The sequence below is a fragment of the Stenella coeruleoalba genome (genome assembly GCF_951394435.1).
Source record: "Stenella coeruleoalba genome assembly, chromosome: 11".
Classification (NCBI taxonomy): Eukaryota; Metazoa; Chordata; class Mammalia; order Artiodactyla; family Delphinidae; genus Stenella; species Stenella coeruleoalba.
In genome coordinates, this window is record NC_137157.1 from 3,735,287 (window position 1) to 3,762,265 (window position 26,979).

General features: G+C 58.3%; 1 protein-coding gene across 2 annotated transcripts; it reads right to left on the minus strand.

Annotated features, from left to right (window-relative positions):
* Positions 1 to 3,004: 3,004 nt before the first annotated feature.
* TTC38 (tetratricopeptide repeat domain 38) lies at positions 3,005 to 25,561 on the minus strand. Of its 2 annotated transcripts, XM_079937868.1 has the most exons (14): positions 25,081 to 25,561; positions 23,988 to 24,065; positions 21,727 to 21,808; positions 20,228 to 20,399; positions 19,387 to 19,560; positions 17,717 to 17,792; positions 14,169 to 14,288; positions 11,341 to 11,400; positions 10,458 to 10,496; positions 8,967 to 9,048; positions 7,026 to 7,191; positions 5,722 to 5,881; positions 5,427 to 5,500; positions 3,005 to 3,162 (listed from the first exon to the last, which is right to left on the minus strand). In XM_079937868.1, the coding sequence occupies exons 1-14, from the start codon at positions 25,111 to 25,113 to the stop codon at positions 3,069 to 3,071; spliced, it is 1,410 nt and encodes a 469-aa protein (XP_079793994.1). In that variant the 5' UTR covers positions 25,114 to 25,561; the 3' UTR covers positions 3,005 to 3,068. The 2 variants fall into 2 exon arrangements, with proteins under 2 accessions (XP_079793994.1, XP_079793995.1); XM_079937869.1 differs by lacking the exons at positions 3,005 to 3,162; positions 5,427 to 5,500; positions 5,722 to 5,881 and adding an exon at positions 6,182 to 6,337.
* Positions 25,562 to 26,979: the final 1,418 nt, after the last annotated feature.

Genomic DNA, 26,979 nt, shown 5'->3' on the forward strand with positions numbered 1-26,979 from the left:
GCTGCGGGCTGCTCATTGGCCGGTTTGAAAGGCCGCGGCGCCCGATGCATCCTGGGGTTTGTAGTCGGAGTCACGAAAGAGGAGCGCGGCGCGCGTGCGCGCTGCTTCCAAGCTCTTTGCTTGCCCGAGGTCCGCCCCGGACCTGCGGTGAACCCGCAGCGTGGGGCAGGGTTCCCTAGAGCTCGCGTGGTGTCACCGCAGTCTCGGCATCAGGACAGCTACACGTTGCAAGGGACATGGTTCTGATCCCAGCTCTTCATCCCTAAGTAAAAATCAAATTCCTATCGTAGGGTGTTGACGTGGCGACCAAACAGAATAGGTGCATCTACCTGCTTTGTAAAGCGTTACGGGTCAGTTCTTAATAGCTTAAGAAGACCCGTCCCTGCCCCGAGGAGCGCCCGGGGGGCTCTGGGTGACCAGACATCCTAGTTTATAACCCCTGGACCAGGAGAACCCGTCTAGGGCCTGAGCACGGCCTGCCCTCTGCAACCCCTTTAGGCTTAGTCCTGGCATCCCTGACACCTCGTTTCTATCTGGGGGCTCCCTCTGCAGCCTTCAGCCTCGCTCTTTGCCTCCGTCTCCACTGCATTCTGATGTGCTAGTCTCCCCCCTCTCCTCCCTGAGCCTCTGTCCATGGCTCCTTTCTGAGCTCCATCATCTGCTCAGGATCCTGCTTAAGTGGAGAAGAAAGATGGGGCCAGACAGACCCAGGTGCAAATCCCAGCTGCAGGTATTGGTCAAGAGCCTTTGCGTTGCAAGTTACAGAAAACCAGCTTCAAGTTGGCTTCAGAAAAAGAATTTATTAGCTTGAGGAACAGGGAAGTCCAGGAATGGCCCTGGCTGCTGGCCTGGAAGGAGAGAGGGGCTTGAAGGAGGGTCCTGGGTCGGATTGTCCCCCCAGCGGCCTCTCTGGGTCCCGCTCAGCTTCCAGCAGGCTGCCTTTGTTGGGCCCACTGGCCCGGGAGCTCCACGCTTTCCTCGGCCTGCCAGGGCCTCCTGAAGACAGTGGCCAGGTTGGTGTGGCCTGTGCTCAGTCCATGGTCCCAAGGCCTGGGTTTGCCTGACTCACGACTACAGGGGGTCAGGTGGACCAGAGGGTCCTAGACGCGAGGGCTATTGGCCCAGTTGTCAGGTCCCCACAGCCCTGTGGGTGTCTGCTGGGGGCGAGGGTCCCCAAACACCCACTCCCGATGCTCTTCCCCCTGTATCACGGCAGCATGTACGACGTGCTTAGTAAACACACCAATTGTTAACAAGTTGTTGCTGCTATATCTTCATCCATCTCTTCTCTTGGTCTCCTCCTCTCTTCTATCAATGGCCTACCCACTGTAGATTCGTTTCTTCCTTTCCCCAGTAGATTCTGCTTCATTTTTTAATGCACTCATTCAAGGGGTCATTCACCAGTCATGGGTTCACTGACAGGTAGTCAGTGCAGGCTCTGTGCTGGGTGATGCGGGGACCCAGATGCTCTCCCTGATCTGAGGAGATCACAACTGGGGAGAAAGGTGCAATAGCAAGGGCTGTGGGGCACCAGCCTGCAGTGGGAGAGCAGAGGCCTTCCTGGAGGAGGGACCAGGGTTCCTGCTTCCCTAGCCAAGTTGTGTCTTGCTTGGAACCAGGAGCGGGGAGGGCAGACGGGGTGTGGGTAGGCTCTGTCAGGGGAACTGGCAGGAGGGGCAGCTCTGGATGGGAAGGCAGTCTTTCCCTTGGGTTGTGTCCCTAGCTCCTGGGGATTAACAGCCCCTCTCTTGAAATCCCATTGTAATTACTCTGTTCTTGACTCACTGCCCAGCCCCACACCCAAGTTCAAGGAGAAGCCTGTCTCCCCAGGACCCAGCCCAGGCCTGACAAATAGAAGATGCCCACCCAGCAACAGTTAGTCAAAGGAACCGATTAACTAATTTATTTTAATCCCAGGAATTTGTCTAGTCAATTTGCAGGTGTCTGCTGTCTCCCAGGAGACCTGCCCGCCCCCCGCCCCCGCCCTCCCCGTGAGTCTCTAGCTAATTTCAGTTTGCACTGAAGGAACCTGAGAAACATCTATGGGCTGGTATCGCCCCTCACAGCATGGCCCCGAGTCGGCACGTTCTCCCGACCTGCAGCGTGCGGGGGGGGGGGGGGGGGGGGGGGGGGGCGTCAGGGCCAGGTTACCGATGGGGAAGGAGACCGAGGCAGCATTTATAAAACGGTCTCAGATCTTGTTCAAGCCACATCACAATGCTTTGGTTTTTGCCACAGCAAGGCAACCTCTGAGCTCGATCCTCACACCCCAGATAGCACACCACCAGCTCAGCGAGTGTGCATTCCTACGATTAAAGGCATGGCTGACAAAGGAAACCAGGTACCCAAGGCCCCTTTATGAAGTCCAGCTTAGAATAAAGAGAAAACAAGCCCAAACCAGCGCCACCAAAGCCCAGGGAGAAGCTTGAGGACATCTCTGCAGAGACAGCAGAAGGGCCGAGGCCCCAGGCAGCAAGATGGGGGTCCCTCTCCCAGGAAGCACAGGGGCCTGGGGTGAATGTCCCCAGGGCCTCCGCTAGCTGTGACCCTGGGCAAGTCACTCCCCTGCATCGGTACCCTCACCCAAAAGGTCGGACAACAGAACCTGCCTGGAATACAGGGAGGAAGACAGAATGAAGGGGTTTATCCCAGGGGCAGCCTAGGCTGCGGGGGAGGGGTGCCCCCAGGGGCTGCATAGGAGACTCCCCTCCCCCAGCTGAGCCCAGCACCGACCCTTCCGACCCCTGACCGACCAGAAGGTATAAGGGTCCCCTGGGAAAATACAATTTGCAAGGCAAGTGGAACAGCGGTCCCCACCTCAGCTCTGACTGCTTAGAACTGCACCCTGGCCCTTAACGAGGATTAGAAGATTCAGAATCATGTTGAGAATTGATTTCTGTCCCCTCTTCCTGTAACGCTGCTGGTTACAGGGCTTCACCTTTACAGGCCTAATCGACAGGCTCCAGCTACTTGTAGCCCTGCGAGGCCAGTGTGGCAGCTGGTCTGATGGCCCGGGAGGCTCCGCGGGGCAGGCGGGGAGGCTCCGCGGGGCAGGCGGCCAGGCCGCCTCACTGCAGGAGGTGGACGGCGGCCGCCCGGCGGATGAGCCTCGCAGTCAGCGGGGAGTTGGGCTTCAAGGCGTCTCGCTCCATCAGAAGGCTCCTGGGGAAACAGAGACAGGCTCTGCGTTGGAACCTCCTAGAATGTGGGGGGCGGATGGTCCTGCCACCCCAAGGCAGGACACAGGCGGCACGGGCTGGGGCCCGAGTGGCAGAGAGCAAGATGCTCCCCTTCCCCAGTGGTGGAGGGAGGGGACGGCATCACAGCAGAGGGGACTAGAGGGACAAAGGCCCAGAGGCAGGACACCAGGGGTGGGGACCAGAGGGAAGGTGGGCGGAGACGTGAGGATGAGAAGGCGTGGACTCCAGAGCCCCACGCGCTCGCACTGGCCCAGGACCTCCGGGGTTCCAAGAGCCTCCCGACACTGCTCCCAGCAACGCCCGCGTGCAGAAAATGTCAGGGTGAGCACAGCCCCGCGGGCTCGTCTGCCCCAGGAACTCGGGGCCCATCCTCCCGCCATACAGAATGCTGGGACCAGTGGGGAGAGCACGACTGTGGGGATCGGGGGGAGAGCCACGCCTGAGGATGTTCCAGGAAAGCGAGTGGCAGAAGAGGTGGTGTGGGAAAAACCTCTTTCAACAAAGAGAGAATCATTTAAGGCAAAGACCCCAAACAATTGACAACAGCGATTCTGTGCGCTGAGGGTGCGGTTAAGGGGCCGGGGCCTGGCACTTGGGGCAGGGACACCATGGCAGGGGGCTGAGCGTTTCCACCTTGGACGGGAGGGGAGCTGAGCCGTGTGTGGATGGCAGGACGGCACCAGGAGGGGGCGTGCCTGTCACCCCGACAGCAGCAGGCTCCCCTCGCACTCCCAGGGGCAGACCCCCTACTGCGCCCCCCGCCCCCCAGCGTGGACTTCGTCACCCCACCCGTGTGCTGGCCCCAGCTCCCCTGCTCAAGCCCACACCCTCCTCTCTGTCCAAAGGGCCCCACCCTCCCTGCTCAGCTGCCAGAGGTGCCACACCAGGCCTGGAGCTCCCCAAGCGGCTCCACCACTAGAGAAATGCGTGAGGTTTTGCACGTGGCCACGGAGGGGGACAGCGAGGGGCATGTGTCCAGGGCGCTCCAGGGTTTGACCATTTCCAGCGTGTCCATCCAGACTCAGGTGTGACACAGCGTCCACACCTGTTTCACCAGCACCTGCACTGCTCGCTTTGGAACGGTCGTCGGGGCAGCCGGGCCCTGCCCACCGTGGGCCGCCCGTGCCTGTGCTTGGACACTGGCGCTTTCCACCTGACCTCTAACCTCGAGCGCCCAGCAAGGGCCTCCTGGGCCCCACGGTGCAGCCTGGACTTGCAGCGGCAGCTTCGCTGGGCCTCACGACACCCCTCCTGCCCACCCGGCACCCCTTGGCTCCCCTCTTTCCCCTCGGCGTTCCAGGAGGGCCTAAGGGATGGGGGGGGTCACATCTCCCCCCAGGAGCATAGGGGCTGGTGCAGGTCGAGGTGAATGGGGTGTGGGACAGCGAAGGCTGCCGGCGATGGCTGGCTTCACGGGTAGAGCTTTCTTCTTGGGGTGCCCCTACCCTGACACCCCCAATCCTCCAGCCACACTCCTCCTCCTAACCAGATCACCCCTGGCCTGGTTAAACTCGCTTGGTTTCAGGTCTCCCCGAGAGTGTCACCTCCACCAGGCACCCTCCCCCTCCTGACCCCCACCCACTCATCACAGCGTCTTGGGCAGTACGCCCGCCCTCGTGGCAGTTTTACACATATTTGTGGCATTGGCTGCCTCGTGTCAGTTCCCACAGGAGAGGTAAGCTCCGTGCAGCCTGGGCCTGGGTCTCCTGCCCGCCCCCCCCCGCCCCTGGCACCCAGCACAGGTAGGAGAATGTGACATGCAGCCTGGGCCTGGGTCTCCTGTCCGCCACCCCCCCCCCCCGGCCCCTGGCACCCAGCACAGGTAGGAGAATGTGAGCTGAGACCCAAAGGGTCGGTAGGCGTCAGCAGGTGCAAGAGAAGAAAGGATGTCCCAGGCAGAGGGTGTGGCACGTGCAAAGGCCCAGGGGCCTGAAAGAGTAACTGCAGCTCACTGTGGCCAGAAATGAGGAGTGGGCTGGGAGGGCAGGAGGGGGGGCCTGGGGGTGGGGGTGGTCAGATCCTTTGGTCAAGTTGAAGACGCTCACAGGGGGAGAACCAGGCACCCCCGTAGCCTTGCATCTCTGCCTCAGAGGTGGGCACCACCTTGGGCCAAGGGAGGCGGGAGCCTCTGGGCACCTGGAAGCCTGTGGGGAGACCCCCGAGTGAGACGGGGCTGTGCTTGGGGTCGTTCCCAGCTGGGCTTCGGGACCAGAACGAGGAACTCACCGGGCCACGTTCTTGTGGATGCCGGACGAGCAGTTTAAGGCCGCGTGAATCAGTAACTGGTTGAAGACGTCTCTCTGAAAGGTCAAGTGGGCACGTGAGGCTCTGTGACGTGGGACGAGGTATAGGGACGCCTGCCCCCTCCCCACTGCAGGCTAGCCTGTTCTCAGGGACAAGCTTACTGGGGGATGTGAATGACAAGGACTCTCCCACACTGTGGGCGCCAACACCGCGGAGACAGAGGCTGTGGGGCACAGGGGCTCCCGGACTGGCCCTTGCACCGCAGCTGCTGGCTCACCTGGGCGTTGCTGCCTCCGATCTGGACAATCCGGTGGCGGATGGGCAGGAGCAGTTCCACCACGCCGTCGGGGTTCCTGCTCTGGGCCTCCACCAGGGCCTGGCACAAGGGCAGCCCCACGTCGCGGGCCAGGAGGTGCTGGTGGTTCTCCCCCGGGGACCTGCCAGCCAAGAGGGTGCCCCCAGCGTCCTGCAGGGCCTCGTGCTGCCCCCCCCCACTCAGGCGCCTGAGGAGGAGGCTGTCTCCTCCTCAGCCCAGCATCCCTGGCTCCGTGCCTGACACAGTAGGTGCTTTGATCAGGTGACCTGACAGAGGACAAGCCGCCAGGGAGGGGAGAGAACTGGGCTCTAAACTCAGTTCAACTGCGACGTGGCCTTGGGTGGATGCCCCACGCCTGGCCTCGGTTTGCTCATCTGTAAGGTGGGAGTAGCAGTGCTGCCCTCGCAGGGCAATGCAGGTGAAGGCTGGCACTGGAGTCGGCGCCGGCCCCTGGAGTGAACAGCTGTGGCAGGCTTTGTCTTCCCGTTGCCCTCAGGTGGCGGTCGATCTGGGTCGTGAGGGCCGGGGGCCTGAAGCTACGTCCCCAGCCAAAGCCCCCAGTTCATGCAGTTCAGCCCTGGGAGGAGGGGCAGGGCAAGCGGCCGTGGGTGGCCACCCTCCCCCAGGCACCCGGGACAAACCACCAGGGTTCATGGGTCCCACAGCTCTAGCCCTACAGGCAGGAGATGAGGGCTGGCTGCCTCCTTGGTGGCCTGTGCTGTGCAGAGCCCGCTTCCCTGGACTCTCTCTGGCCCCCGCTGTGATTGGAACCGGCTCAGGAACTGTGCTGGGTGTGTGTCACCGCGTCACTGCCCCTCACTCTCCTACCAGCCTGTCCCAGCAGATGAGGAAACAGGCTCACATCAGAGAGCTGAGGCCCTGTAAGCGGCGGGTGTCTCTGGTTCCAGGGCCTCACGGCATCCCCTGTGCATGACGCTGCCATTGAGGCCTAGGGGATGGAGAGGCTGCTCTGTGTCCTGGGGGAGCCAACTATACCCTCGCAGGGCACACCCTGCGGGGACGCACGCCCGGGCGGGGGGTGGGGAGTGGACACCTGGGGGCACACACTTGCGGGGGATGCACACCTATGGGGACAAACACCCAGGAGGCGCACACCTGCGAGAAGCCCTCCACGGGCGTCTGTGTGGCTGTACCCACCAGTGGGGCCTCCAGCCCCCCAGTCGGGCAGGGGTGGCATGAGCAGCCCCCCAGGGCCCTGTCAGCAGGGCGGGGGTCCCCCCGGTGGCCCCGGGCCCTCCACGTACTCGCTGGCATCCCGCAGGGTGGTCAGCAGCTCCTGCGTGGTCCGGGAGTCCCCAGCGCCCAGGGACGCCATCAGCAAGTGCGCATCGTTGAAGAGGAGGATGTGGTCGCGGCTGTGCTTCTGGGTCACGGACAGGACATCTTGCCACCGCTCACCCACAGACACCCCTGGGGACACGGGAGGACACCCGCAGGCCTGGCATGAGCGCTGTGCGCACGGGCCTCTGGCACCCACGGGCGGCTCCAGGTGAGGAGGCCGGGTGACGCTGGCAGGCGGTGTCTGGCCTCGGGCTTAGGCTTTGGGGGCCGGTTTATATTAACTTTGTTTAATCATAAAGATGGCAGACGGGTAAGGTAGAAAGCAAAAAAAAAAAAAAAAAAAAAAAAAAAAGCTATGGAAGGGTATTAAATGAGGTCTCTGGACCCTTTGACAAACCCCAAACCACTTTAAAAATTCTTCCCGTGGTTCTCACTGGGCAGGCACCTGACACAGCACAGCACAGGGGAATTCATAAGAAGCATCCTTCGGCCTTTGGGTCCGGATCTCCAGCTCTGGACAGTCCCTCCTCTGCTCCGCTCTCCACCACCGCCTCCCGCCTCCTGTCCCTCCCGCTCCTGCAACTTTTACCCGAGTTTTCCTACTGCTCCTAGCGGGCTCTTCCCGTGACCTTGTTGTTGCCCTTGACTTCCGTTTCTCCGCCTGTCAGTTGGACGCGGCTCTGAAGTCTCCACTCTGCATGCTGAGGGAGCAAGTGACCTTCCTCTTCCCTCCACCGGCCCCGAGGCACCCACACCGTGCCTCCCAGCCTCCAGGCTGGGCCCCTCCTCCGGCGAATTCAGGGGGGCCCAGGCTGCGCCTCCACAGGCAAAGGGTCAACAGGACTCAACTGACCCCAGGCCCCCCCCCCCGCCACCGAGTTCCGATGGTTTTGGCCGGACAGAGACACGGGCCTCCACCAGCCTGGGTTCCGGTGTCCAGGCCTTATCACCTGGACAGCCGTGAGAGCCCCTCACTGTTCTCCCAGCTCCTCACGGATGCCCCGGCCTCCAGCCCGGCCTCCCCTGGCTCAGCCCCCCTGCTGGACAGAGCCTGGCCAGCCCTGCCCCGCGGGCTCCCCGCAGACCCGGATGAAAGCCACACTCTTCACCCTCCCTCCCCAGCTCTCAGCCTCCTCTGCTCCTCTGAGCGCACGGACCCCACACTCCGTCACTCATCCCCATAACAGGCCACTGGCTTCTGTGTCCTGGGGGCTTCAGATAGGCTGCTTCCCACCTGTAACATCCTGTCCCGCCGCCACCCGGCAAAACCCTACGTTCCCTTCCATGGCTCACGTTTCACCTCCTCTAGGAAGCCTTCCCAGAGTCCCCGGAAACAGCCAGTCCTGCCCGGGCCTTATCCCCACTGACCCAGGCCCTACAGTGGGTACAGGTTTGGCTCTGCTGAGCCTGGGGGAGAGGGGAGAGCTATCTGGTACCCCAGTGGTTGGCCATAAGCCTTCCGTAGCCCTCAGGGCTATGGGCAACCCCATCCAGGCTCCCTGAGGAGCACTGCATGACACTGTTGGGAAAACTCTCCCTCTGAAATCCCAGGGAGTTGAGAAACTGAGGTGGCACCCAAGGACAGGTGGCCAGGCGCCACCCGCGCCATGCAGGCCTGGCAGGTAGGCTGTGGGAATGGCAGGTGCCAGCAGGACTCGGAGCCTGAGGCTGCACACCGAGGAGCGGAGGGAGCTGGGAGAAAGGGCAGCAGTGGCCTGGCCCACCGGCCTCAGGCCAGCTGGAAGGCAGCCTCAGGGCTGGTACCCGAAGCCGCGCCGTCCCGGGACCGGGAGCAGGCCCTGGAGAAACTCGCTAATGAGCTCCTGCCGGCCTGAGCCCAGGCCGTGGCACCGTCCCCTCCTCGGGTGGGAGAAGAGCCAGAGGAGAAGGCCCAGACCGGGTACCTTCCATCTGCAGCCGGTAGAGCATGGAGCAGCTGTCCACCACGTCCAGCATTGCGCCACTGCCCCGCAGGCTGGGGAGGATCTGGAAGACAAGAGCAGGCAGGGGATGAGGGGCTGCAGGGACGGCCAGAGCCCAGCCCTCTGGGCTGTGCGTAGGGCCTGGGCAGAGCCAGCCCTCAGCCAACAGGAGCCACTGCCAGTGTCCCCTCCAGCCCAGCTCTCAGGGCCACTCCCCTCTCCGAGGGCCTGGGCCGCTCCAGCTGCCCAAGGGACACTGGACAGACTTGAGAAAGAGCCCGCCGCACTGGCACCTGGGGGAGCACCTGTCGGGCCCTGGCACCTGTCACCTCCTGCCCCCAGCCCTGGTCTACGACGGCAGAGAATCATCTCGCCCGACCACGATTCCACATTCGGCTGGTCTACGTCTCTCGGCACACAGCTCGTCACCCTTCACTCTTTACTACGAAATCCCGACAACTTGAGAGGATGACTTATGGGAAACTTTACTGAGTGTTTTTCTCTGGGGTTTAGATCCTCAAATTACAAGCATTTTTGTGACCCCAGGCTCTGCTATTAAGCCCATGGTGGGGTCCCCAGCAGTTGCAAGTTAGGCTTTTTTTCCCCTCTTAAACCTACCTAGGGGGTGGAGGGAGGGGGAATAGGGAGTTAGTGTTTAGTAGGCCAGGAGTTTCAGTTTGGAAAGATGAAAAAGTTCCAGAAATGGATGGTGGTGGGGCTGCACCACCATGTGAATATACTTAATGCTACAGAACCATACACTCAAAACTGGTTAAAACGGTAAAATACGGTATGTATATTTTACTACAGAAAAAAAAAATTCCTGGGGGGCTTCCCTGGTGGCTCAGTGGTTAAGAATCCACCTGCCAATGCAGGGGACATGGGTTCGATCCCTGGTCCAGGAAGATCCCACATGCCGCAGAGCAACTAAGTCCGTGCGCCACAACTACTAAGCCTGCGCTCTAGAGCCTGCGAACCACAACTACTGAGCCCACGTGGTGCAACTACTGAAGCCCACGTGCCTAGAGCCTGTGCTCCGCAACAAGAGAAGCCACCGCAATGAGAAGCCCGCGCACCGCAATGAAGAGTAGCCCCCGCTCGCTGCAACTAGAGAAAGCCTGCACACAACAACAAAGACCTTTCTTTTAAAAAGAAAGGTCCTCTTTTAAAAAAGAACATACCAATACATTTTAAAATAAAATAAAATAAAATGACTGGAGGGAAGCCTGAGATTTCAGAGATGACCAAATGAGATGTGCGATCTACCAACGCCCATGGGCAAAGAGTCAAATCCCATTCTGGGTTTTGACACCGCTCTGCGAGAGAATCGATGCCGGGAGGTCTTACACAATAGCTGTGCTCTCGCTCCAGCTGTGGGTCTGGCTGGGGTAACACTGATTGGCTCAAAGATCTGTTAGAGACTGAAGGGTAAATCGCTGCAGTAAACCGAATCGGGTGCAAGCGTGGACTTACGTGGTCATCATAAATGGTCAATGCGGCCTCGTATTCGCCCTGGAAAAATGAAGTTCCGGGATTAACACGTGGAGGAGGTGAAATGTGATGCTGGGACATGAATTGCAAATGACCTCGACAGAGCCCCCGCCCCACAGCCGTGGTGGGTCTCAGGATGGGAGGAGAGAAACCCACCTCTGCCCCAGCCCTTCGCTCCCCTGCGCAGAAGACACAGCAGCAGCTCCTGCTGCTAAGGGAGCCCTTTCTGCGAAAGCATTATTCTTCCCATGAAGCGCTTGTCAAGCGGCTGCCAGCTTTTTCATGTGTTTCTTCTAGGATTGTTTTTCCCTTTATTTTCCTTACTGCCCAGTTGGGTTCACTGCTTTCTTGGAGACACTGTATCACTGCATTCTGCCTGTCATTACAGGGTCCTCACCTTCCAAGCATTTCTCTTTGGACATTTAGGGAGCTTCTAGATTTTCTCTACGATAAACTGTAAGCCAAACCCTTATAAATGGGACCCAGTGGTGGAATCACTGGGGTCAAGGGTGTCCCCACACCCTCACTGCCACTGGGGCAAAGCATTCGGAGGGTCCCATGGTTCATTCAGCTACGTCTGTGAGGTGGGAGCCTAGCAGTCCACTACGGCGGCAGGCGCTCGGGCTACCCTGTCTCCACAAATGGCACACGATACACATGATTTCCAAGTCCAGACAGTGCAGAATACCTAAAGTAGTTTAAGCCTGAAAAGCTATTTGAAAACATGAATGCTCTGCTGCATCAGGACACCTTTGAAATGTGCAATCACACCGTACTGCTCCACAGGATACAAAGTACAGCAAAAGGGGGAAAAATATTTCTTTCCTTGGACATCTTTATAGGATGAGACAGCCGGTCATCTTACCTTTTCAATCAGATATAAAGCCCAGTGCCAATAATTGTGACAAGCGAGCATATCAGAGTCCTGGGGAAAGAACGAGAGAATGAGGGAAAAATCTGACAGCCTGTTGAGGGGGAGGCGGGAAGCAGCTGCTGTTCTGTGCCAACGCAGAGCGCCACAGCTCTGAACGCAGGAAACGCTTCCCGGGCACCCGCCCTGGCCGGCCTGTGCCGGCGAGTCCACGCCCCATCTTCTCCTTTGGCTCTGAGCCTCGGCGAGTGGCGTGCCGGAATTTTCCGAGGATGCTGAGGCTGCGGCAGGCTGGCATCTTAGCCCCAGAGCGAGAAGGCAGGAGAACCAAAGCCTCACCTTCCTTGGGTGTGGAGTGGAGAAAATGAATAAGTCTATCCGAACGGCTGCAGAGGCCCACTGCGTCCAAACAGTGCAATGCATCCAGTAAAACCCTACGGATCAGTGAGCCCAGGGCCAAACTCCCTGCAGGTCCTGTCAGAGCCCACAGAATAAGGGGAATGGGGTGACATGTAGACGGCTGCAGCTGGTACGCTTTTGGCCCTACCATGAACACTAGCCTACGGGGCTGCGGCTGACAGTTCCTTCTCTGCCTGGATACCACCTCCCATCTCCTGGAAAGGAACTGACGATGCCTCCTCCACGGCCCACGTCTACCTGGCACCTGTATTTGAGGGTGCCAACCCACCCAACTCCCCTCTCCCTTACAGGCCACTGTAGGCCTTGGCGCCTTTGCTTAAGCTGATCCTACATCTCCCTGTCCTCTGCTTAGCAAACACCTACTCACCCTGCAATACTCAGCTCATACGTTGCCTCCTCCAGGAAGCCTTCCCTGACTGTTTCTCCCTCAAGCTGAGTTGGGTGGGATGCCTCCTCTGGGTTTCCACATCCCCAAGAATGCCCCTGGCATGGTGCAGTCATGCGCTGCTAGGGAACTGCTCGCTCCACTTGACGGGCCTTTTGAGGACAGAGAGGTCTGGGTGGGACTCTCAGTGGGGTCCCCAGGGAGGGGCACAGCCAAATGCCTGGGGCAGGTGCTGGAGGAGGAGGAAAGGGAGCCCCAGGCCACATCGTCCACCCCAGGGCTGTGCAGCCAGGCCAGAGGCTGGCAGGAGCCACTGCAGGGACATGTGCAGGCATCAGGGGACGAGCGCCTGCTGGAGATGGCCCCAGCCACCTCAGGCTGCCTGTTACAGTGGGACTAACACAGATGGGGACTCCTTCGGGGCAAGGGCTTCACAGTGGTTGCGGCAGCAGGTTTTCAGGTAAGGAAACCGAGGCTCAGAGGGACCACGGTCTCGTCCTGGGGTGGAGCCAGGCCTCAAGCACCCAGGCCCAGGAAAATCGCAGTCTGGGGGCAGGAAGTAAGTGGAATACAAATGACCTGGCCCTGGCCACGCCTCCGCCGCCTCCCCCTCAGAGGACAGGGCAACTCTGCGCTCCCTCCATCCAGACTCAGCACCTGCAGGGGGAGCCCGAGGACAAGGGCCCGACCCACACTGTACCCCCACCCCCACCCAGGGCCTAGCTCGTGCCCAGCGTTCGGGGATCCTTAAAAAGATCTGGGGGCTTCCCTGGTGGCGCAGTGGTTGAGAATCCGCCTGCCGACGCAAGGGACACGGTTTCCATCCCTGGTCCAGGAAGATCCCACATGCCGCGGAGCAACTAAGCCCGTGCGCCACAACTACTGAGCCTGAGCTCTGGAGCCCGCGAGCCACAACTACTGAAGCCCGCACACCTGGAGCCTGTGCTCTGCAACAAGCCACCGCAATGAGAAGCCCGGGCACCGCAACGAAGAGTGGCCCCTGCTTGCTGCAACTAAGGAAAGCCCACACGCAGCAACAAAGACCCAACGCAGCCGAAGAAGAAAAAAAGATCTGAGTGTGAATCTAATGAGATTATAGTTCTCAAAGGTTCTCTTACACCAGTTCGCCGGCTCTCCTTAATACCCCTCTCGGAGAAGCCAGGAATCTGCCTTCTTGTAAATTACTTCTCGCTGGCCTGTCCTAGGCCAGGGAGCTGCTGGGAGGAACTGAGGTGACCATGCCAGTCCCCTGTTCCCTGCCTGGTTCCTGGTCTCTCCGTGGTTTGCTAAATCACTGAGCACCTGCTGCCCGGTGCCAGGCCCTGGCAGAGACGCACTGTCTTGGCCGGCGGTGCCCTGGGAAGCCCACCATAGCACAGAGAAGGGCAGAGCAGCAGACCGCACCTGGACAGGTAGCCAGGCTGTAGGCCAGAGACACACTTAAGGACCACAGGCGCATGCAGAGGGAGGGCCACAGCAGCTGGGCGCAGGCGGGCGCCGGGGGTGGGAGCAGGGAGGCCCCTGGGTGTTAAGGCCCCAGGAGAGGGTCTGGAAGGGCTTGAGGGGTCTGGATGGCATCCACGCTGCTGCCTCACCAGGGCCCTGAGCCCCGCACACCAGCCCCACCGGCAGTGGCTGGGCCGTCGTCCCTCCCATCAAGCCCTGGCTGCACCGCGTGCTCCCTGAGGACGCTCTGTGGTTCTGGGGTCTGTGTCCAGTCTGCTGGCCGGTGAGCTCACGGTTTTTACCCCTGCTGGGCTCTCGTTTCCCCTTTCTCATCCATTCCTTCTACAACCTCAGGCCACAACCAGTTCTAGAAACACCTTCAAAACATCAGCGGATGTCGGGAAGCCGTGGGGTTCCCAGGGGATTCGGTGGCTTGACAGAAACGCCTCCAAGTGGAAGATGAGTTCTCCCCAGAACTAAGCCACACCTTGTATCTCCATCCGTTAATCCCTGGCTTAACTTGGGGGAACAAATAGAATTTTCCAGGCAGGTGGGCGGACACGAATCGTACCTTCCAGTGGGTTTCTGAGCGCTGCATGAACTCCAATCCATCCTGGACCTCTGCTTTCATCTCATGAATATGGGCGATGGTGTGCACCGACCACGCGTCCGTCGGGTTAATAGACAAAGCCTATGTGGCGGGGGTGTGGGGGTTGGGCGGGGGACAAGTCGAGATAACATGGGTGAGTCAGGCTGCCCGGTGACGAGGCGTCCCCAAGCCGTGCCGGGGCACGAGGGGCCTGGGCAAGCAAGGGGCCTGGGCTCTGCCTCAAAATAACGACCCCAAGGACCGGCCCGTTGACCAAACACCAGATGCTGCCGGAGAGGGTATCACTGCCCATTTCGCAGATGAGGAGACTAAGGTTCAGAGAGGCTAAGTGACTTGCCCGGGCCCACACAGTTGGGTGGCACTGGGGTCTCTCCAAAGCAGGGGCTCATCCAACCCCCTGGCCCCCAGCCGCCTGCATACAGCTGAGTCGCTGCCCAGTTTCCCCTGCGGTGGGAAGTAAGGCCGCCTTCCTCTCGCAACTGCCGTGGAGGCCAGTGGACACCGAGTGTGTGCGCTCCAGGGGCTCTCGGCTGGCCCTCCAACTAGCACACATGCAAGGACCACACACATGCAAGGACCACATGTGTGGCTTTCCGGGCTCGTTCTGGTATCACTGCTAGGAACAACAAGAGCCGCTCCGATGACCCTCGGACTTGACGGTGACGACACGGCAGGCGGGACACGAGGTCCGACTCCCATCTCACGGCGGGTAGTTTAGCTCATGGCTACGGAGCGCCTACTGATCCTGGCACAGAGCAGTAAGCCGGGGCTCACCACGGGCCTGTGGACCATCCACACGAGCCCAGGTCCTCCACACCTGATCACGGGGTCCCCCCAGCCCTGCCACCTCAGGCGCCCACGCCTTTCACAGAAGCAGAACTGGGAAAGCCCAGCACCTTCACCCCTGGCCTGGCACCTGCTGCGGGGTCTATGCTGGCAGGTGGTCCCCAGCAAGCCCCACCTCCCTGCTGCAGCCCTGACTTGCATGGGCCCAACCGGTCCACGTGGGGACACAGAAAAAGGCCACGTCTGTAGGGAACGACGGGCAGCCCAGGGCAGAACCCTGCAGGACCAGGACCCTTCAGGAGACCCCAGGGGCGCAGCTGAGCAGGCTGAAGGGACCTGCTAAGCGTGCTGCGGAAGGCAGAGGCTCAGGGCAGCAGGGCCGCTCTCATCCCCCTGCTGGGATTAAGCTCCCCCCTCGCTGAGGGGTTCCTGACCGGCTCCCTCCCAAGGTTCCCTGGGACAGAGTCTACAAGGCCAGAGCGATCCGGCCCTGCCTGCCCCCAGACTTTGCTCCCAGCACCCGGCCCGCCCACCTCTGCCCTAAGTCTCAGTCTATCAAGTGCTCCGTGACCCTGAACTCGCTGCGGCTCTCCTTCCCCGACAGCTGCCCTTCGCTCTTCCTGCCCTGGGCGTTCAGCCTGCGGACAAGGCCCACGCGTCACCACCGTGAGGCATCTCCAGACTCCAGTGGAGCCTGTGCAGCCCACCCTCGCTCTCCTAGAGGCCTGGCCTTGCCCAGTAACTGTCTGTGGTGGGCTGGTGCTGGGGTCAGAGTGTGGGCGCCTGAAGGAGAAGGGGCGTGAAGGGAGCAGAGCGGGGCACCCCACGCCACCGCTTCCTGCTCCTGGCGGGTGTGAACCTGCAACTTTTGGTCACCCTCTGACTTCTTGAACCATCCTGCCAGCCCTCAGGTGCCCACATAGACGGCACCCAGAGGGAGGGCCCAGCTGCCAAGGTCTCCAGGGGAACCTTCCTACAGCTGGCCCCCTGGATGGTGGTGCCTGGTCACCCAGATTGCCGTGAAGCCCCCGTGCCCCTCGACGGCCTGACTCAGGGCTAAAGCACAGACCCCATCATCCTACTGTCAAATCTGGGCTCTATTCTATAAGTAGAGTGGTTGTCAGAGACCCCACAGGCCCTGTGGGCCCCCGGAGGGTGCCGGCTGTCTCCCAGGGAGGGGTGCTGGGAGCCAACTAGGGCAAAGACTCGGGGGGAGAGCCCTGGCTGGGTGCTGGGGAGCAGGTCTGTCCAGGCAGCAAGAAGGACTGTGCTCAGGTGGCCTGGGTGACCGTGGCTCTGCCTTCTGTGAGCTGTGTGGCCACGGCCTTGGCCTCTCCGGGCCTGGTCGCCCTCCTCTGGGCAATGAAGAGTTCAGTGCCCCGCTGCAGAGGATCGAGCCGACCGGAGCGGCGCGTACACTGAGTGCCGGCCCTGAGCCAGGCACGGGAGTGGTTGTCACCCCCTTGTGCGTGGCGGCCCCTCCCTGGGACTCAGTTTCCACTCCCGCGACAGGAGGAGCTGGAGAGGGACTCTGAGAGCCAGAGATGCTGAGGCTCCCGGGCCTGCGAGCGAGGGACGTCCACCCTGCCAGCCAGCCCATCTCCACCAGCACGGAAGGAGCGGCCCGGGCCGGCAGGAAGCGCTTAGCATCCCACCCTGTTCTGCACCCTTGGCCGCTGCCCCCTCCGGATGGGGGCGGTGCTCAAGAGAAGGGCTGGCCAGCAGGACCCCAACGCCAGGTCAGGGCCCACTGGAAGCAGTCTGATGAAATAAAATTTGTATCTTAAGGCAGGACAAGAAAAGTTAAACATAAAGTTCTCTCTCTGGGCTTGTTTGGGCCTCCTCCCTCCCTCCCTGATGTGCATGTCCGTGTGTCACACATCCATCAGTGCTCCTCAGAGATGGGAGCACCTGCCGGACTGTAAACGTCAATTCCTCCCTTTTTTCTGATGCTAGCAATGTAAGTTCTTAAAAGAACGCGTTCTTCCCCCGCTCTGTAGGGGGTCATGGTGACTCGCCGCTGGCTCTGTCCGTGCTTACCCGGACTATGTCTCCTTGGTGACCTCTACATAAAACATCAGGATGTCATTTTGATGTACGATCCTTTGTCTCCAAAAGGTAGATGACTATGACTGTACCTTTGAGTTCTAACAGGCTGAACAGTTCTCAGAACTTTCTGAGAGTCTGCTTCCCGGGTTACAATCCTCAGTTTCGCTCGAATAAAATTCCCCATTTTTTTTTCTTAACTTGACAGTTCATTGAATTTTCGGCGACACGCCTCACTCATCACTCATCTGTCAGCTCCTGGAGGCTTGGTGAAGTCAGTGACACTTAGACACGTGAGGTCTCAGGTGGGAGAAGTGACGCTGATACTCGCTTCCCCACTTACAAAGTCTGGGTCCAGCAGCGCAAACTGTGGGCCCTGGAGATACGGAGCTGGGGGCGTGCAGAGCTGCCACTCCGTGTGACCCTAAGCAAGAGGGGTGGACGGAACCTCCCTGGGCCTCATTTGCCTTCATGGCCTGGGTGGGGAGTTTCCTGAGCAAGGCGGCTTTGCAAACCCAGGGTGGGGAAAAGGGGAGGGAGCTGCCCTCTCTGTTAACATGAGCCCTCCTGGTAGGAAGCGAGGTCCTGAGTGGGTGGGGTGCAGCGTGCCTGGCGTGCTCTCCTCCACCTGACCCCACTCTACAAGGGCTCAGGCATCTCAGGAAGGGCCCACTTACCTCTTTGGCGAGCTTTTCCGCCCGATCGTAGAAGTTGGTTTCCATCAGGCCGAAAGAATAGATGCCTTTCACGTAGCTGAAAACAGAAGAAAATTATTTTTAAAAAAAGTGCACTTGGGCATCCCTGGTGGCGCAGTGGTTGACAGTCTGCCTGCTAATGCAGGGGACGCGGGTTCGGGCCCTGGTCTGGAAGGATCCCCCGTGCCGCGGAGCGGCTGGGCCCGTGAGCCATGGCTGCTGAGCCTGCGCGTCCGGAGCCTGTGCTCCGCAACGGGAGAGGCCACATCAGTGAGAGGCCCGCGCACCGCGATGAGGAGTGGTCCCCGCTGGCCACGGCTGGAGAGGGCCCTCGCGCGGAGACAGGGACCCATCGCAGCCATAAATAAATAAATAAATAAAAAGCCAAGCATTTGAAGCCCTTTAAAAAAAAAAAAAAAAAAAGTGCACTAGAACCGTTCAACCCTCAACATGACCCATGTCGGTCAAACTGTGTCTCCCCCAAAATGGTACGTTTAAACACATGCCCTCACTTGGAATTAGAGTCTCTGCAGACCATCATCAAGCTCACGTTAAGATGAGGTCATCCTGGATTAGGGTGGGCCCTACATCCAATGACTGATGTCCTCATAAGAGAAAGGAGAAGGAGGAAGGTTTGGACACAGACACACATGGACACACACACAAAGTACAGTCACGTGGAGACGAAGGCAGAGACTGCAGTGATTTCAGACTTGCCAGTCCCCAGTCACAGGAGCCAATTCCTTAAAACAAATACCTTCCCCCGCCACCCCACCCCACCCCCCTCCATATATATATGTAAATAGTATAGATATAGATACAGATATACACACCCTATTGGTTCTGTTCTCTGGAGAACCCTGACTAATACAGCTCTCCAATCTATTAGTCCACTTGACCTTCACAACGATCCTATGACTAAAATGCAACGGAGGTGATCATGTGTGGTGGTCCCTAGGGCTGTTCATGGTTATTCCAGGCCTCCCTCTCCTCCCAGCCCAAAGTAGAGTTGCACTTCCTGGCCCCCTGTGAGTGGGTGACTGGATTTGACCAGTGGCTCGGGAGCTGCAGGGCACACCCTTCACTCTGAGCACTAATGCCATTGTGAGTCCCCCAGGAGAGCTCTTTCCCTCTTAGCAGCTGGTGTATCCCGAGAGCAGTTACTTCATCAGCTGGGATCCTGGAGGGCGACAGTGGCAGGAGTGCAGAGCCTCAGCGCTCCTATGATGGACAGTGAGAAACTAACCTTTGTTGTAATAAGCTTCGGAGAAAAAGATCTAGAGGATGTTTGTTACTGTGGCAAAAATTATCTTGTGCTGACTGATACATAATAGTACTACCTCATTCCCAGGACGGGATAAAGATCAAATGAAGACGTGAAGCCTTTTCACTTTTTTTTTTTTGGCCGATCTTCGCGGCTTGCAGGATCTTAGTTCCCCGACCAGGGGTTGAACCCGCACCCTCTGCGATGGAAGTGTGACGTTCCAACCACTGGGTCATCAGGGAAGTCCCAACTTTTCACTGTAAAGAACTAGGAAATAACAACAGTAGTCTCACTAGTTTTAGGGCAGGGCCAGGAGAGTTGCCACGTTTTCAGGGCAGAGGAGAGAGGCTAAGAAACAGAAACGATGTGATTTCCTGCTAGCACCTACCTGCTAAGGGGGATGTCGGGTGTCCAGAAGGGATAAATTCGAGCCACAGAATCTCTCATCTGTTCCTGGTAGCCCAGGTAAAAATAGGTATCGTGGGAAAATTTCAGGGCCAACATGTCTGTCGGGTAGTCCTGGAGAATCTGTTCCCACAGCTCACAGGCTTTTGGAAGGTTCCTGGAAGCCAAGAGAAGTTTCTCAGCAACACTGAACACAGTTCACACACGAGGAGTGGAAAAGGCTTAATTTCTTGCAGTGCCACAGCCTGCACTGAACTGATTAAAAGATACGTGTAAGTCTCTACGTTAGGTTGTGGCTCAGAAAATTGAAAAGCTTCAGTGGGAAGTTTTACTGTAGCATCAGCTCAGGTCACCCAGCTCTGCGGGCATCTCTCCTGCCCAAGCAGACACAGGGGCTGTCCTGGGGGCAGGCACCAGGGTCAAGACTCCCACACACAGGGGGACGGACAGCCGCGGGAACGACAGATGCTCAGAGGTGTGTGAGTGCCAGGGGCATAAGGGCGACGGTTTTCTTCTTTCTCCTATCTCTTATCTATTTCTGTACTGCGGTCCTACTATTTTTGTAATGAAAATAATAACCAATTTATTTAACGAGACACAATAAGTTGCTTTGCATTCTAACGTGGGAGTCCTAACCAACCACGTCCTCATTCAGCAGTCAGCTGAGGACAGAGCAGTAGGCAGGATGCGATTCTCAGTCAGGCGGGCACGGGAGTCAGGGTGAGATTCCCCCCGAGGCCCCCTCCGCACGGCGCAGGGGCAGCCCGTGGCATCGCCCAGTGTGGCCTCGGAGAGCCAGCCCCTGGGCCAGGGAGGCCCCTCACCCCTTGGCAAAGGTCTCTACTGCAGACACGTGCAGCCGTTCCCGCCGCGTCAGGGTCTGAGTTTTGGAAATCTCCACCATCGTCTTCACAGCCAGGTCCAGCTCCTTGTCCAGCCTCACGGAGCTTCCGGTGCCAATCAGAATGAGGCCATTAGCGATGGCGTGGCCCAGGGCTGGCGAAAGGTGGGGAAATAGCTGGTGATTCAGACGGTCCCACCCAGCCCAGCCCAGCCCCGCATGTGAAATAAAAACCCAACGTCCCAAGAGGGGCAAGCCAGGTGGCCGGTCGGGTGTGTCCCCACCGACAGCCCGGAACTCAGCTCCTCACCAGGCACGTGGAGGGCATTCTGGGGAGTGCCAACGTGTGGAGCCCCTGCGGCCCCCTCACCAGGTGAACTGGTTAGGGGCTGCCTACGGGCTCCTCTGGAGCCCCACCTGCTTCCCTTGCAGCTGCTACTGTCACTACCAGCAGCACAGGGCCTCCCAAGGGCCACCCGGTAGATGCTGTCGGGGGCTGGTCCCCAGAGGAGAGAAACCATGATTCTGTCTTGGCTGTTCTCATTCGCTGAGAGCTCGGGGGCCGAGGAAGATGGGGGTGTGCCTTGTGGCCCTTGTAGCAGCCTTGCTGCAGGTGTGCTGGCCCCCAGGTCTTACCTGGGCTTCCCAGCCCCAACCTTGACAGAGGAAGGGTATCAGCTGGCGTTTGGAACTCAGTCTTTGGCCCAGGCTTGGGATCTAGGACCCAACCACAGTGCCAGGACCACCCATGTGGCCCCTGCTTCTGACCTGGGGCCAGGGTCTGCTCGGAGAACCTGAGCCCACGCCTGCACACTGGCTCCCGTGACAGCTCCCTTCATCCCCTATTCTGCGCCCCTTGCCCTCACTGGGACCTGGCCACAGTGGGGGTCCCTGCCGCCCTCCCGTCCTCAGCCCTTCTGCCCAGCCCAGAACCTCACCCACACTGGGCCACCCTCCTGGGGTTCCAGAAGGCACTGGGCTGACCCCGCCCGCATGCCTGCCACGCACACGGCTTGCCTGTGATGGCAGCCTGTCACCAGGTCGGCCCTCCCCGTCACAGCTGCTGTGGGGTTGGCCTCGCTAGTGCCCAGAGAGGCTGCAGTGGCCAGTTCTTGTGTTCCGAGGGGTCCAGGCTTTGGACTGAGACAGGCTTGTCTGATCCCAGCGCCCCAACTACCAGCTGGGTGGCTTTGGGTATATTTCTTACTCTCCACTCTCTCTGAATCTCAGTTTCCTCATATGAGAACTGGGATCAGTGTCTTAAGGAGAACGTTTGAAAGACACCTTCTATAGAACCTGGCATCTTTATGGGAGCAGCTGTTATTCCAAGCACAGTGGTGGCTATCACCTTCCCTCCCTCCCAACCTGGTCACTGCAACCAGCCCTGCCCTCCCCAACCCAGCTGAGTCCTGCAGTCAGGGAAACAGTGAGGGGCTGGACTTGTGAAACGGGGCTCCTCAACCCAGGGAAAGCATCACTCACCGAAGGTCGGATCTGCTGCTTTGAGCTTTGACAGGCAGCCCTCAATGCCACCAAGACTCTGGTCATTGGTCCATTTTACGTACTGAAATTTAAAAGATTCAACAAAGCTGTCCCCAAGGAGTTTTTAGTTCATGTAAAAGAAGGCTTGTTTCTAAACCTTGATTTTTTTTTTTTCTTTCTAGAATACTGGTATTTTCTGGACCTTGGCTCAAAGAAAACATAACTGGGTTGATTTCATATGAAGAGGCTGAATACACGGAACTCAAGGCACATTTTCTAAGGCTGGTGAGGCCACCAGTTCCAAAAAAGAAACATCTAAAGGAAGGCTCTTCCTGACAGGTGACCTGCCCACAGTGTCGGCCTCGTCAGCCCCAAGAGGGGCCTTGACACTGGGTATCAAAATAGGAAACTTGCTACTTCCTATTCATTCCTTTAAAAAAGAATCACAGTAAACATTCATTACAGAAAGGAAGAGGCATGAAAGCCAAAAGATCAAAAATATACTTAATCTCATCTCATTATCATTTTTGACAATTTGGTGTATTTGTTTCTAGTCTTTTTTCAATGCCTAATTTTTTAAGATAAATTTATTTATTTTTGGCTGCGTTGGGTCTTCATTGCTGCGTGTGGGATTCTCAACCACTGCGCCACCAGGGAAGCCCCTAATTTTTTAAAAAATATTTATTTATTTATTGTCTGTGTCGGGTCTTAGTTGTGGCATGCGGGATGTTTCGTTGTGGCAGGCGGGCTTCTCTCTTGTTGTGGCGCGTGGGCTTTGTTGCCCCGTGGCATGTGGGATCTTAGTTCCCCGCCCAGGGATTGAACCAGCATCTCCTGCATTGCAAGACAGATTCTTAATCACTGGACCACCAGGGAAGTCCCAGCAAACACATTTTAAATGAAAAATACCTGACCCAGGTCTTAATTTTTAAAAATCCTAAAACCATAATAAAGCATTAGATTTTAGAATGTGCCCTGTCAGTTGTCCAACTTACATCTACACAGAATTAGCACATGTATTTTAACAAGACACAAGGGAGCTGGCACAGAGACGCAGACGCACAGCAGGGGCGGGGGGAGAGGTGGGGTGGCTGCCGCTGCACTGGGGAACTTTCCCTGCAACAAACTGTGCTCTGCAGAGGCCAGAAGTTGCGGGAAGGGGACAAACAGACAAAGAGCTCAAATGCACACAGTGGAGGCCCTTGGCAAGCTGACGGCATTTCACCAGTAGTTTCTTGTATGGCCCTTATGTTTCTAGAGGCTTCCTTGGCCCTTATGCTGCACGGACAGAATCAGTAGGTAGCGATTTCACCGCCCTTGAAAAAGCCCAGCTCTAGTTTTCCATCAGTGTGTCTAGACCTAGGTGCGTCCTGCCGCTCTAACTCACTGCAAAGGTCAGCTCAGCTCTCTGGACCTCAGTTTCCCCACCTGTCAAGCAAAGTATTTGGACCTTACCTCTGAGACTCCCCTAGTTCTGAGACTATAGGCTCCTTCACTGGTGTTAGAAATGACTGGTAATACGGTGGAAGGCCGTAGAGCAGCCACAGGTGGGAGCAGTATATTCACAGATTAGCCCCAGGAGTGGGGCCCCATGCCTTAAACGGAGGGGCCCCATACCAAACCCTCAGCACCCTCACAGGCCAACGCCTGCCACTGGGGGGACCTCTCAGCCAGGCCCTGGGCAGGCAGAACTGTTCCCGCGCCCTGGGGGTACAGGTACGTGGATTCTGTTGCAGTCGATTTCTCAAGTCTGCGTGCGGTTTAAGAAGCATCCATCACTTTCTGAGACATTGACTGTGGGGCTTTGGAGCGGCCTGAGCCATCGGTCCTGTGCAAGGATGCTTCAAAGCATTATGAAGAACGTTCAGGTCCCCGGGAGGCCCTAATATACTCAAGTTTACCAGGAGATTCGGGCAGGAATGGGGTTAACGGGCTGCATTGCTTATAAAGTCAGGATAAAGATGTAAAGTTTTGAAAGCTTCGAGTCCCGTGCCTGCTCACGTCATCCCTGACCAGCTTTACTTGGAGAGCACATCAGCTGACAGGCAGTTTGGCTGTAAACTCAAGCAAGCTGTGTTAGCTGGGAGCTACGGCATCACTGTGCCCGCGTGGAAGTACCATTTCCTTGTGGCACGAATAAAGGCAGCTGTAAGATGCACCCCAAAAAATGTTTTTAATGAAAATAAAAACCACTCACCAATTTAAGAAACCTCCCCCTGGACCGTTACAGAAGGGGCCACCACTCCTCTCCACGGGCATACCTGGGTCAGGGTGGCATCAAACAGCCTGCAGGCCTCGTTGCTTGGGGTTGAGAGAGGGAGCCCGGCATCCTTCCAAGCCTACACACAGCAAGAAGGGGTCTTATTCCATGTAGCCCTCCAAGCAAACACACGCAATCCCCAACCCCCAAGCACCGAAGATGCTAATGTCTGTCGTCCTGCAGGTACGGGCTTCCCATAAGACCCGCCCTTGCGGGGCAGGCACAGACTCCCAGACTTCTCAGACGGTGCAGTGTGGAGAGAGCTGAGGCCTGGGTGGGAGAGATCCTGACACAAATCCCAGGGCCCTCTAAGTAGCTGAGTGCCCTCAGGCAACGTCCTCCCTCTGACCCCTGTCTGGCCCCTCTGTGAAATGGGGCACTGGAGGATACATGGGGTGACTGTAAAGTGTCTGCCAGGGAGCAGACGCTCAGTAAGGGGGAGTCCCTGATCAGGCGGCAGGGAGGTCTGCCAGGACAGAAGAAGGGCTAGCGCTGGAGGGCAAAACCAGGAGGGTGGGCCTGCCACCTGGCTGGCAAGGTGCCAACCACCAAGACAATTCCTCTCATCTCCCCACTTTACCAGATAGTTCAGACCTTCAGGAAACATCCCCAACTAACTGAACTGTTCAGTGTAATCGCTGTCTCGGTGTCTTGCCAGGGGCGCACAGACAGGCGACTCCCCGGTATGGAGAAATGACCTTTAGTCCCGCCAGCCCTGCGGGCGGCTCCTCGGAGTGGCTGTGCGTAGGTCCCCTCGCTCCTCTGAACGCCCCTTCCTCAAGTGCAAAATGGGTCCAGGCTCCCTGCCCCCGCGGGTTCCGTGGGAGACCCTCACTAACGCCCAGCGTCCCCGCTGTGTCGCGCCCGGGTTAAGCTTTTTACGAGGACCTGGGGTCTCCGCGGGGCGGGGCCCCGCGCCGCAGATTTTCCGGAGGCGGGGGTCACAGTAGGGTCCTCTGGTCCCTTCCGTGCGCCCAGAAGGCATGCCCGTCTCTCGGGGTCCGTGTCCCCGCCGGACCCCTGGCAGGGCTGATCCCGCCACTCCCGGGGTCGTGGGGCCGCGGGGAACCCGGGCGGGGACGGCCTCCGCGTACCTGGCAGTCGCGCAGGGGCGCGGTCGCGGCCATGGTGCTGGGTCGGTGTCAGGGTCGCGGGCTGCGCGCGCCGCCGCGGGCTTCCGGGTTGGGGGCGGGGAGTCGAGTCCCGGGGGCGAGGCGGGGCGGCCCCCGCTCTCCGCTCGCTCACTGGTCCGCTTCGGACACACCCACCTCTCCGGGCCGGGTCCCCCGGCGGACCCCTCCGGCTCTCTTCTCCGGGGCTGCGGGAACCCGAGTCGGCTTGAGGCGAGCAGCTTTGGTGTGCGCCCCCGCCTCCCCCATCAGACTGGGAGCCTGGGGCGGAAGGGCCAGAGGGCGGGCCGGGAGATTCCTCCCTTTGGGGACCCTCTGGGAGGCGACTGCAGAGTCCCCTGGGAGGCAGAGGAGCCCTGGGACAGCGGTCGCTTTCAAGCTCTAAGTGTCCCACTCGAAAGCCACGCGCGCGCGTGCAGACATTCACAGAGGTCATTTTGACCTGTGGTCGGGCCTTGCCCTGCACCCTCTCCAGGGCAGAGATTGGAGTGGCGGGTAGGGAGAGTGTCTTTTTGTGTTTTTTTTAACATCTTTATTGGGGTATAATTGCTTTACAATGGTGTGTTAGTTTCTGCTTTATAACAAAGTGAATCAGTTATACATATACATATGTTCCCATATCTCTTCCCTCTTGCGTCTCCCTCCCTCCCACCCTCCCTATCCCACCCCTCCAGGCGGTCACAAAGCACCGAGCTGATATCCCTGTGCTATGCGGCTGCTTCCCACTAGCTATCTACCTTACGTTTGGTAGTGTATATATGTCCATGCCTCTCTCTCGCTTTGTCACAGCTCACCCTTCCCCCTCCCCATATCCTCAAGTCCGTTCTCCAGTAGGTCTGTGTCTTTATTCCTGCGTGCCCATCATCGGATGAATGGATAAAGAAGATGTGGCACATATATACAATGGAATATTACTCAGCTATAAAAAGAAACGAAATTGAGCTATATGTAATGAGGTGGATAGACCTAGAGTCTGTCATACAGAGTGAAGTAAGTCAGAAAGAGAAAGACAAATACCGTATGCTAACACATATATATGGAATTTAAGGAAAAAAAATGTCATGCAGAACCTAGGGGTAAGACAGGGAGAGTGTCTTTGAGACCAAAAAAATGTGAGGTGACACTTTCCCTCCCCTTCCCCTCACGCCTGCAAGTAGCAGGGCCTTCTGGAGGCCCCTAGACCTGTGCCCCTGCAGGGCCTGGGCCTGGAAGCTGGTGTTGGCTGGTGGCAGCAGCTTTGAGCCACCAGTGGGATCAGGGGCTGTGGTAGGCAAGCCCTGGGTGTGGCCATGGGTGTGCAACCTGGACAGTCATACAGGGCCTCACACTTAGAAGGGCCCCGTGCTTGGTGGAAAGCTCAGCTGTTGCCATCTTGAAATCTTTAACAGTTTTTGAACAACGTCCCCACATGTTCATTTTTCACAGGGCGCTGAAAATCATGTAGTCAGTCCTCTGACAGGCAGTCCATTAACAAGTGCATCTTTTCTGAATTCCCCACTGCTCACCACCTCCACCACCACTAACCCTAAACTGAGTCAGGACCAGCTCACTTGCATACCGAGTGTTCTTCCAGAAGTCAGGCCTGTCCCTTTGATTTCCCTGGACCCCGCTTAATTGGCCTGTCTCCTTGCATTCCTGCCCACCTACAGTCTATCTCCCACACAACAGAAGGATGCTTCCCAACTGGAAATCAGATCAGGGCCCTTCCCTGCTCAAAACCCTCCAAAGACTTCCCAACCCACTTGAGATAAAATTCAAATGTATGATCGTGGGCTCTGAGGCTAAGCTTGCTCTGGTCATCAGCCATCTCTCCAACGGCATCTTCTACCACTTTCTCTCCTCTCTGCTCACTCCAGCCCCACT

Excerpts from the sequence above, each read along its gene's own strand:
- TTC38 (XM_079937868.1), bottom strand. The coding sequence starts at position 25,113 with ATGGCCGCGACCGCGCCCCTGCGCGACTGCCAG. Across the intron at positions 11,401-14,168 it reads GCTCAGAAACCCACTGGAAG|GACTCTGATATGCTCGCTTG; the intron begins GTACGATTCGTG and ends TTCTTTCCCCAG. Across the intron at positions 5,882-7,025 it reads ACCCTGCGGGATGCCAGCGA|GTCCCCGGGGGAGAACCACC; the intron begins GTACGTGGAGGG and ends CTTGGCTGGCAG.